The sequence below is a fragment of the Salvelinus fontinalis genome, chromosome 29 (assembly GCF_029448725.1).
Source record: "Salvelinus fontinalis isolate EN_2023a chromosome 29, ASM2944872v1, whole genome shotgun sequence".
In the NCBI taxonomy this organism is placed as follows: Eukaryota; Metazoa; Chordata; class Actinopteri; order Salmoniformes; family Salmonidae; genus Salvelinus; species Salvelinus fontinalis.
The window spans coordinates 24,493,252-24,505,206 of NC_074693.1; the positions used below are offsets into that span (position 1 = coordinate 24,493,252).

The window sequence follows — 11,955 nt, forward strand, 5'->3', positions numbered from 1 at the left end:
ACCGTCATCCCATGCCTCAACTTACTTTGCTCTGTGAAAATTGTCAGGAAAATAAGAAGAAAAAGATTCCCGTGCACAATTTCGCTGCTCAGAAAAGTGATCTTTATTGTCTGTGCGAAATGTATCACGAACCGACTCGTAGCCCGCAACAGAAAGCGAAACAACATGGAGATCAAGGAATAACACAAATATATTTCTTAACTAAAGTAAACTATAAACAAGTAACAATGGTGTGTGTAGTCAGTAGAGTAAGTGAGTGGTTACGTGCATAGATGTGATAATGCAAACAAACAAAACAGCCACAACCAAAATTCAGCAGTGTGTCTGCGTGGAGAGAGTCTCCCCAATGAATGGGGAAAGGTGTATTTATCCCCAGGACACACCCGAGCCCAGGTGTGTCCCATTTCGCTGACGACCCTCCCAGCTCCGCCCACCGACATCCTAATAAGGAAAACAAGAGCAAAGAGAAAGAATTCGGGCAGACAGAGTGGGAGGGTCGTCACAAATGTTATAGAGACAAAGAAAAAATTATGAGCTGTGGTAAACGATGCATGCACAGGATTCGTCTTTATGTTAAACACAAGTTAATCCTGATCAACAGTTCAACTCGATTACGTTTCTGTTTTCATACAGTGTATATGTTCAGAGCGATCATTTTTCCTGACTATGTCACTAGTCAGTTCGCATGATCAGCACACAGACAGTGAACATTAGATAAAACCCACCTGGCAGGTCGGTATTCAATCATAATTACTACAGATTTAGACAGATTGCCAGCTAACAATTGTCAGCTGATATGGCTAATTGAGTAACTGTCAGTGGACGACATAACAAGAGAATAACTAATGATGCACAACCAAATTTCGAAATTGCACCTGGTGAATTATATTATTCTTACTCTCAGTAGTAAATTGAGACCCTGACTGAGTTCCTAAAAAATAAAAAATTGACAACTTGATTTGAGTCCCCCTGTGTTAAATTCAATTGATTGAGCATGATTTGGAAAGGCACACACCTGTCTATATAAGGTCCCACTGTTGCCAGTGCATGTCAGAGCAAAACCAAGCCATGAGGTCGACGGAATTATCTGTAGAACTCCGAGACAGGATTTAGTCGAGGCTCAGATCTGGGGAAGGGAAGCAAAACATTTCTGCAGCATTGAAGGTCCCCAAGAACACAGTGGCCTCCATCATTCTTAAATGGAAGAAGTTTGGACCCAGCAAGACTCTTCCTAGAGCTGGCCCACCTGGCCAAACTGAGAAATGGGGGGAGAAGGGCCTTGGTCAAAGAGATGACCAAGAACCCGATGGTCACTCTGTCAGAGCTCCAGAGTTCCTCTGTGGAGATGGGAAAACCTTCCAGAAGGACAACCAGCTCTGCAGCACTCCACCAATCAGGCCTTTATGCCAGAGTGACCAGACGGAAGCCACTCCTCAGTAAAAAGGCACATGACAGCCCACTTGAAGTTTGCCAAAAGGCATCTAAAGGACTCTCAGACATGAGACACATCATTCTCTGGTCTGATGAAACAAAGATTTAACTCTTTGGCCTGAATGCCAAGCGTCACATCTGGAGGAAACCTGGCACCATCCCTACGGTGAAGCATGGTGGTGGCAGCATGCTGTGGTTTTGATAGCATCGTGCTGTTTTTCAGCGGCAGGGACTGAGAGAAGTTAGGATTGAGGGACAGATGAACGGAGCAAAGTACAGAGAGATCCTTGATGAAAACCTGCTCCAGAGCACTCAGGACCTCAGACTGGGGCGAAGGTTCACCTTCCAACAGGACAACAACCCTAAGCACACAGCCAAGACAATGCAGGAGTGGCTTCGGGACAAGTCTCTGAGCCCTTGAGTGGCCCAGCCAGAGCCCGGACTTGAACCCGATAGCTGTGCAGCGACACTCCCCATCCAACCTGACAGAGCTTTAGAGGATCTGCAGAGAAGAATGGGAGAAACTCCCAAAATAGAGGTGTGCCAAGCTTGTAGTGCCATACCAAAGAAGACTTGAGGCTGTAATTGCTGCCAAAGGTGCTCCAACAAAGTACTGAGTAAAGGGTCTGAATACTCATGTAAATGTGATATTTCTGTATTTTTTTATTTATACATTTGCACACATTGCTAAAAACCTGTCTTTGCTTTGTCATTGTGGGGTATTGTGTGTAGATTGATGAGGAAAAAATGTACTTAATCAATTTTAGAATAAGGCTGTAACGTAACAAAATGTGAAAAAAGTCAAGGGGTCTGAATACTTTCCGAATGCACTGTATGCCAGGAACCGGCCCTGCCTTTAGTCACTGTGATGCTGGCCTTTGGAACAGCCTGCCAGAGGATTTGAGGGCCTCAGAAATGGTAGACAATTTGAAGAAAAAGGTTGAGACATACTTTTTTAGCTGCACTTTTACCTACGGTGCTTTTAGTTGTCTCAGCCATAGTGCCATCTTCATTTATTTATACGTTTTCCGCTGTATTCTCATGTCCACTGTTATTTTACTGTTTTACTTTTTGAATTTGTCTCCCAAAAAATATTATTGTCTATCTTAAATGTATATTTGTATAGAAAACGTTTTGTGTTATCTTTCGTTTCTTTTTTTATTATATTTGTAAACCACTTTGAAATTAATTCTCTTTTAGAAATGTGCTTTACAGACAGCTCACACCATTTACTAGCATAGCCTATTGTGGACAGTGAAAACTCCCAGCTCTTTAAAATGTTGTCTGCTGATGTCTCTGTCCTCTCTCCTATTCCCCAGGGTGCTGCAGGGGGAGTGGCGGCGGCTGAAGTGGAGGCATGAGGAGGCGGCTGCTGCGCCCCAGCTGACAGAGGGAGGTGAGGGGATTCCGGGATCTCCCACGGAGGGCCAGCAGGACGAGGAGCTCCTGGCCGAGGCAAGGGTCCTCCGGCAGCACAAGACTCGCCTGGAGACACGCATGCAGATCCTAGAGGACCACAACAAACAACTGGAGTCCCAGCTGCACAGGCTACGAGAGCTACTGCTGCAGGTAGGTAGGGAGGGAGGAAGGGGAAAGGAAAGTGGAAAGAAAGAGAAGGGGGAGAAAGACAAAAGAAGCCTTGGAAAAGAGGAGAGGGGGGGTGAGGTAGAGAACGACTATAAGGGCTTAAAACTGCAGGTACAGAGACAGAAAGGGAGGGGGATAGAGCTGAGAGACTTAGGGAAATACCTACGGTAAGGAGAGAAAGAAAGAGGGGGATAGACTCAAGAGGGATTAAGAAGCAGAATGATAAAAGGAAGCAAAAAAGGGGAACAAAGAGAATGGATGGACTGAGAGAAAATAGGACACTGCTGTAGGAGAATAGGAATGTGTGAATGGGGAATATAGAGAGGGAGAGGGAGGAATGGAAAGATCATTTGTACTGCTGCAGTAGAGGGAGAGAGAGAAAGAGAGAGTGACAGAAAGGCATTTCCTCAGGTGAAAAGACTTGGAAATTGGGAATAGAGAGAGGAGATTGAAAGAGAGACTGGAGAGATGGTTCATTTAGTGGAAAGAGGGGAATGGGATTGGGAACAGTGGGACTGAATACCAAGAATTCTAAAGTTGTAGATTTGAACTTTCTCACCACTTCCATGAACCTCCCATGTCATATAATGCCTTTCAATCCCTTCTTAAGAAATGTTGATGCACGTAGATTCTTTATTTCCTTCAGTCTATTGTTCCAATATGAAGTGGTGGAGTGGGTGTGGGCAGTCAACTGTCAGTGTCAACCGTTCTGTTTTTATCTCCGTAGAAAGTAGATTTTCCTTTGTTCATCGTACAACTAGGTCTGAATCCCCAGCCAACGCAGCCTTCACTTTCACTGGAACACTTTGACGTATTTAGTGCGTCTACGTGTTTACTGTGTCCTTCAACCCCAACCAACACATTCCAATAACGTTTGTGCTTTTCTGAAGTAGCTGTCGATGGGAATTTTGTGGTGATTGATGACACTATTTACTTTCCACCAGCCCAAAGACGATTCGGAGGCCAACGGGTCGGAACCTTCGTCCCTGTCATCTCCGGTGTCAGGGGGAGGCCGTCAGGGGGACGGACCCAGTAGAGAGACCACAGACACAGAGGCAGCAGGTGAGCTACTAAGTCAAATGTTCCCGAATATTAGGTCCTGTCTAGTCTGGGTACCAGTCTTTTTAGCTAACATTCCACTCCGTCATTTGCCAAATGAACAGAGACAGCAATCAGGCTAGGTCCCACTGGTGGGTTGCAAGTTCCAAACGATTCCTGATGGATTATTGACTGGAAAACATTTTGGGGGGAAATTTAGTGGGCCATAACAACATTGGAATGAGATGATTGAATGTTCTGTTGTCACTCATCTCTCTCCGTGTGATGCTGTGTGTGACAGGAGATGGCGATGATGATCATGAACAGGACACAGTGCAGCAGCTGCAGGAGGTCATAGAGCAGCTGAGAAACGTCTTCCCTTCAGAACCTGGTGAGTCTCTCTCTGATCCAACAGACCTGAGACAGACACGCCACAGATACAACCATTTACTTGTGCCCATCAAGGTAGTGAGTCTACTTCCAGCAGATAGAAGCATGGTATGTACAGTTTACTAGCCTGATCAAAACCCATTAGCCTGGTGAAGACCCACATTGAGTACTGGCCATTCTGCTTGTATTCTAAAAATGAATTTTGACCCTTAATTGCCACTTTTCTCCCTCTCTCCTCTTCCAGGAACCACGTCACTCATCTAACCCAGGGCGGCGCTTGGAGTGCAGAGTGATGCCTGATGGGATGCCTGATGGCCCGTGCCCCATATAGCTGCCATCAGAGGGACAGAGAGTGCACCAAGTCCTTGACCCATACAGCAGCTCACCCAGAGCTGACCCCTCTCCCTCCCCCTGGACCTCTGTGCACTAACCACCCCTGTGGGAGTCAAAGGCTAACAGCTAATGCTAATGTCCAGGCCGGGCCAAGCACTATGCTAACAAGCTATGGCTAAAGTTATGCTATGGCTAAGCGGTGCAGCCAGACACTGTGTTAACCAGCTAAGGAGGCTAAGGAAGCTAACAGCTAACGTTAGCAGCCCAGCCAGGCAGAAACCGTTTTAGCTAGCTAATCCACTACTGGCTAACGCTAGCATCCCAGCCATGACACTGTGCTAACCAGCGTCCACGTAGTCGTCCGAAGGTGTGACGTTTTATATCCATACAGCACAAGGACCTTCCACAAAAATGACTTTTACACAATGCAAAAATGAGTGAGGATTTCCATCATGTTTGTTCTATCCAGTAACTGCGTGCGTTTGTGTTTTTCCTGTTTTCTAATGCGTTTCAAACTTCTCTTTTTTTAACGAGGCGTTCATGCGCACCAGCGTTGACTCGATGTGGGCCAGGCTGGCTGCGTTTCATGCGGCTGTGATCAGGCGGCTGGGGCAGGCGTACCCAGAGCAAAGCAGAGCAGATTGTCGGGGAGCCAGCGGGACCCACAACAAGCTTATTGACTCTGTGGGACTGACACATCATCAGTAAAACCCTATGATTTATTTAAGACAGCCAAAGTGCCTGCCAGCGCATGCAGCGCTGCTTCTGTGCACACAGCTCCTCTAATCTTACCAAACTGGGATGCCTGTCGTCTCTCTCGCATGGCTCCCCTCTTTCTCTGTCACAGTGAGTGCACATATCACACACGCGCGGACCCACGTTGTTTCAGATGAACTCTCATGCTGTATTAACACACGTATTCATACTCAGATTCATATCACATACAGTAGGAATACACACGTATAAACGCACATACGCTTGCACTCACAGCCGCAAACTTTTGTGAAACGAAATCAGTGACGAAAGAAGGCCTGTGATTTTGCGTCTCTCTGTTCAGGAGGAGAGTCTCGAGACAACGCTGATATGTGTTTAGCTGAGAAAGCGTCTAGCTTTAAAGGCCGGGCCCTCCTCTGGCTCCCGCTGCGTGCACAGCAGAGATGGCATGATGCCCCAGTGCCCCATGTTGCTTAAACCTTTCAGGGGTACACAAATGCCTAGGATAGTAGGAGCTCGATGCTGGCGGGGCGGTTGGGCTACCATCACACCAGGATCATGTGACACTCCAGACAGAGCACAGTCTATTTGCCTTAAACCCAGACAGAGCTCAGCACGGACCAATACGTGTGTTTTATGTTGCTGCCTCAAACATTATTAAATGGAGTTCGCCCTGGCGCTCTCTCTCTCCTCTCTCTCCTCCCCCTATCCCTCTCTTATTTTCTCTTTTTATGCTTGTGACTCATCCATTTGTCTATCAGATGTTAAAGTACTGGCTCACATATGCCTTTTTTGTCATTCAGTGTTTTCACAATCAGAGGAGGAAATTGCATCAGTTGGGTGTAGTGGGTGGATGTGAATGTCATTCAATATCAGATGCTAGTTCTGTTTAGGGGTCTGGGTTCTGTGGCATTTTGCATTAGAGGCATCAGAGAGCCTTTATGAGTAAGGACAGGGAAGACAGTGGGAATTGACAGCGCTAGAGCGGCCTAGCACCTGAGAGACTAATTAAAAGGGTGGGGTCAAATAGGGCTTTGGTGGGGTGGAGGGAGGGAGGATGCTGGGAATGTGATAGCGAAGTGGAAGAGAGGCTCGGAGGAGGGGAGATCTGAGAGACCAAAGGAAAGGGGAAGAAAATAGTCTGTTCAGTGCTCCTGGGCTGAGTGGAGAGGAGCCATCCACTTTGATGTGCTTGCCACAGCAAATCTCCAAGAGACGGACGCAGACAGTAGGCGAGCGGTTTAATAGAAAAAAAAGAGGACACATGCTCTGTTTTTTATGAGGTACCACTTCCATAAAGTTCTTACACCCACAGTCGCAGGGAGCCATGATGTGAATAGTTTGTATTCATTCAGAGAACATTCTGACCTTATTGCCAAGAACAGATTTCAGTTTGAATCCCATCCCAGTTTTTGTTAGACTTTATCCCCTCCAGGCGCCGGCGTTCACATTTCACATCGTCGAGTTCCGTCGTGGCTGTCTGTTTGTTTTGCTGCTGTTGCTAGGGAACTGTACACTGTACAGGTTGAGAGTCAGCAAGGTGGGGCGCCGTTCATAATCGAAATGATAATAACCATATGGGGAAGAGAGGGCGCCTCGATTCCATACCTCAGCCGCCTTATCCCCCGATCACTCCTTAACCACCCCCGCTGAACAATGCCTGCCACTGTTTAGTGTTTAACTGGCATAGAAAGTCATTATCATTGACATCTGTTCTACCTTTGCCAAGGGCTGACGTGCACCGGCATCCTTCTTTACAGGATCCAGGAACAAAGAATTGCTCAAGTGAAATAAACACGCAACGCAAATAATGTTTACTCTTTGGTTGTAAACACACGTCTCATTACACATTGATGAGCCCCCTGAACATAGTTTTGGCTCTGAATATACGCAGCTGGGAATGCATCACAACTCTCTCGCTCTCTGTGTGTGCAATTACGAACTACAGCGATTAGGCCTAGAAACCATATGTCATGTAGACCTTTATGCCTTCAGAAACTATTCACCCGTGCCCTTTTCCACATTTTGTTGTGTTACAGCCTGAATTTAAAATTGATTACATTTAGATTTTGTGTCACTGGCCTACACACAATACCCCATAATGTCAAAGTGGAATTATTTTGGGGGGAATGTTTACTCCACAATACTAACCTAAATGACAGTACGGAAAGGAAGCCTTTACAGAATAAAAAATATTCCAAAACATGCATCCTGTTTGCAATAAGGCAATAAAGTCAAACTGAAAAAAATGTGGTAAAGAAATCAACTTTATGTCCTGAATACAAAGTGTTATGTTTGGGGCAAATCCAACACAACACATCACTGAGACCCACTTCATATTTTCAAGCATGGTGGTGGTGGCTGCATCATGTTATGGGAATGCTTGTCAATGGCAAGGACTCAGGGACCTTTTTTTATTATAAAAATAAACTGAATAGAGCTATGTTCAGGCAAAATCCTATCCAGGTGTGCAAGGCTCTTAGAGACTTACCCAGAAAGACTCACAGCCGTAATCGCTGCCAAAAGTGATTCTAACATTGACTCAGCAGTGTGAATACTTAAATTAGATATTTTTGTATTTCATTTTCAATACATTTGCTAACATTTCTAAAAACATTTTTTCACTTTGTCATTATGAGGTATTGTGAGTAGATGGGTCAGGGGGGAAAAGTATATTTTTTTATACAGGCTGTAACAACAAAATGTTGAATAAAGTCAAGGGGCATGAATACTTTCTGAAGGCACTGTAAATGTTTTGTGTGTTTTGGACAATACTGGAGGTAGGAGAGCGTAGGTGGAATGAATGATTACACCACTGTAGCAGGTAATTCGGCAGACTGATATAACGATATGTAACAGTGCAGCAGAAAACTGTAGCTCTTCACTGTGTCCCTCTTACTTTAACTCCCAGAAGTCCATACTGTCTTTGTAGTGGCATTGTGTTGTAGCCCATCGAATCGAAGCCTCTGTAAGAACACTACGTTATACTGCCCGCATCTCTCTGTAGTCATGTGATTATCCATCGGAGGCGTCTAATGTTCGAGATAAAACCACTGTGGAGCTCGAACCACATTGGAGCACTACGAGTAGTGTCACGCTGGATACCAGTCCGATCATTTTCGTGATTGAGGAGAAGCCCTAGTCGCCGGAGACAGAAACAGTTTAGAGGACATGGCCAACGGGTATGGCTGTGTCCCTGCTATATATAGTTGGTCAACCCGTTATCGAGCGCCGCTCATTATTCCTAATGGCGAGACTTTCTGTGCACGCTGAGTTCTGGGCACCTTGGCATCGTTACGAGACACAGGGAGGGTTGTTGGTGTTCTCGAACACGGCAGGGCCATGAATTACTTAACCTCTTATGGGAATCAGAGCTACAACGACATACACTAGCCTAGCCTATTTTACCACAGTGACGCCCTGCCACCGCAAAACACAGACTCATCTTTTCTATTCTACTGTCTTTTTTAAAGCAACGTTACTACGCCTCATTACTTGTCCATTTGATTATGACTAATGTGTCTGTCATTGACTTATTTGTTTATTTAATTGTGTACTGTACTGACATTCCTCCTTGTTGTTGTCCTCCCCATCGGTTTTTAATCTGTATAAAATTATTGAAAAAGAAAGGCTTTTTAATAACGAGTGGGTTACTGGCTGCTTTCTACTCTTTGTGTACAAAGAATAAATACAATTTGTATTTGTTATACACAACGTCTGCTTGTCTTTTGTGTATGCCACCAAGTATGACCCTGAATTGAATTATGGTAATCACCACATGATATGTCATGATCACATCAATGTCATGAATCACATTAATGTCATGAATCACATCAATGTCTTGAATCACATCAATGTCATGAATCATGTCAATGTCTTGAATCACATCAATGTCTTGAATCACATCAATGTCATGAATCACGTCAATGTCATGAATCACATCAATGTCATGAATCACGTCAATGTCTTGAATCACATCAATGTCATGAATCATATCAATGTCTTGAATCACATCAATGTCATGAATCACATCAATGTCTTGAATCACATCAATGTCATGATCACATCAATGTCATGATCACATCAATGTCTTGAATCACATCAATGTCATGAATCACATCAATGTCATGAATCATATCAATGTCTTGAATCACATCAATGTCATGAATCACATCAATGCCTTGAATCACATCAATGTCATGAATCACATCAATGCCTGTGTATGTTTACCTGTTTTTCTTGTGTTACTTTTGGACTTGGTGGAGGGATGGATATTTCCAGTGGGGACCCCAGGCTTGGTGTTGCTTGTCCCTCTGATGGACACGGCTGTTCATCAGAACTCTTTCCCTCTGTTTTTCTCCCTTCATCCATTTTGCTTTCCTCTGCCTCTCCTTTGTTAGGTCTGTCCATCTGTGTGTCTAACCTGACTCTCTCCTTTGTTAGGTCTGTCCATCTGTGTGTCTAACCGGACTCTCTCCTTTGTTAGGTCTGTCCATCTGTGTGTCTAACCTGATTCTCTCCTTTGTTAGGTCTGTCCATCTGTGTGTCTAACCTGACTCTCTCCTTTGTTAGGTCTGTCCATCTGTGTGTCTAACCTGACTCTCTCCTTTGTTAGGTCTGTCCATCTGTGTGTCTAACCTGACTCTCTCCTTTGTTAGGTCTGTCCATCTGTGTGTCTAACCTGACTCTCTCCTTTGTTAGGTCTGTCCATCTGTGTGTCTAACCTGACTCTCTCCTTTGTTAGGTCTGTCCATCTGTGTGTCTAACCTGACTCTCTCCTTTGTTAGGTCTGTCCATCTGTGTGTCTAACCTGACTCTCTCCTTTGTTAGGTCTGTCCATCTGTGTGTCTAACCTGACTCTCTCCTTTGTTAGGTCTGTCCATCTGTGTGTCTAACCTGACTCTCTCCTTTGTTAGGTCTGTCCATCTGTGTGTCTAACCTGACTCTCTCCTTTATTAGGTCTGTCCATCTGTGTGTCTAACCTGACTCTCTCCTTTGTTAGGTCTGTCCATCTGTGTGTCTAACCTGACTCTCTCCTTTGTTAGGTCTGTCCATCTGTGTGTCTAACCGGACTCTCTCCTTTGTTAGGTCTGTCCATCTGTGTGTCTAACCTGACTCTCTCCTTTGTTAGGTCTGTCCATCTGTGTGTCTAACCTGACTCTCTCCTTTGTTAGGTCTGTCCATCTGTGTGTCTAACCTGACTCTCTCCTTTGTTAGGTCTGTCCATCTGTGTGTCTAACCTGACTCTCTCCTTTGTTAGGTCTGTCCATCTGTGTGTCTAACCTGACTCTCTCCTTTGTTAGGTCTGTCCATCTGTGTGTCTAACCGGACTCTCTCCTTTGTTAGGTCTGTCCATCTGTGTGTCTAACCTGACTCTCTCCTTTGTTAGGTCTGTCCATCTGTGTGTCTAACCTGACTCACCTCAGCTACCTCTGAAAGTACCTCTGTGGCCTGCTGGTTAGGAAGGTCAGCGGTGGCTAATGTACTCCTATTGGTTGATTTGGATTGAATGGTACTGCTTTTTGTCTCATTGGTGTCTTTGTTCCCTGTGCAACCCTTGTTTACTTCCTGGGGGGCAGTTGATTGACATTTAGCCTTTATAGCAGCCTTCCCTGACATCTGAGCCATATACATTTAAACTCAGTTTTTCACAATTCCTGACATTTAATCCAAGTAAAAATTCACTGTCTTAGGTCAGTTAGGATCACCACTTTATTTTAAGAATGTGAAATGTCAGAATAGTAGTAGAGCGAATTATTTCTTTCAGCTTTTATTTCTTTCATCACATTCCCAGTGGGTCAGAAGTTTACATACACTCAATTAGTATTTGGTAGCATTGCCATTAAATTGTTTAACTTGGGTCAAACCTTTCGGGTAGCCTTCCACAAGCTTTTGGCCCATTCCTGCTGACAGAGCTGGTGTAACTGAGTCAGGTTTGTAGGCTATCTTGCTCGCACACGCTTTTTCAGTTCTTCCCACAAATTTTCTGTAGAATTGAGGTCAGGGCTTTGTGATGGCCACTCCAATACCTTGACTTTGTTGTCCTTAAGCCCTTTTGCCACAACTTTGGAAATATGCTTTGAGTCATTGTCCAGTTGAAAGACCCATTTGCGACCAAGCTTTAACTTCCTGACTGATGTCTGAGATGTTGCTTCAATATATCCACTTAATTTTCCTCCCTCATGATGCCATCTATTTTGTGAAGTGCACCAGTCCCTCCGGCAGCAAAGCACCCCCACAACATGATGCTGCCACCCCCGTGCTTCACGGTTGGGATGGGGTTCTTCTGCCTTTTTTCCTCCACATAATGATGGTCATTATGGCCAAACAGTTCTATTTTTGTTTCATCAGACCAGAGGACATTTCTCCAAAAAGTACAATCTTTGTCCCCATGTGCAGTTTCAAACCGTAGTCTGGCTTTTTTATAGCGATTTTGGAGCAGTGGCTTCTTCCTTGCTGAGC

At 44.8% G+C, this 11,955-nt stretch overlaps 1 protein-coding gene across 1 annotated transcript in view; it reads left to right on the forward strand.

Moving 5' to 3' along the window:
* The window catches only part of LOC129827672 (dystrophin-related protein 2-like), a gene marked incomplete in the record, with an annotated part of 139,307 nt that extends 130,100 nt beyond the window's left edge, over window positions 1-9,207 (forward strand). The window contains 4 exon segments of the mRNA XM_055888717.1: window positions 2,751-3,000; window positions 3,963-4,080; window positions 4,358-4,447; window positions 4,691-9,207. Of these exon segments, the coding sequence (XP_055744692.1) occupies window positions 2,751-3,000; window positions 3,963-4,080; window positions 4,358-4,447; window positions 4,691-4,710 (478 nt within the window).
* Window positions 9,208-11,955: the final 2,748 nt, after the last annotated feature.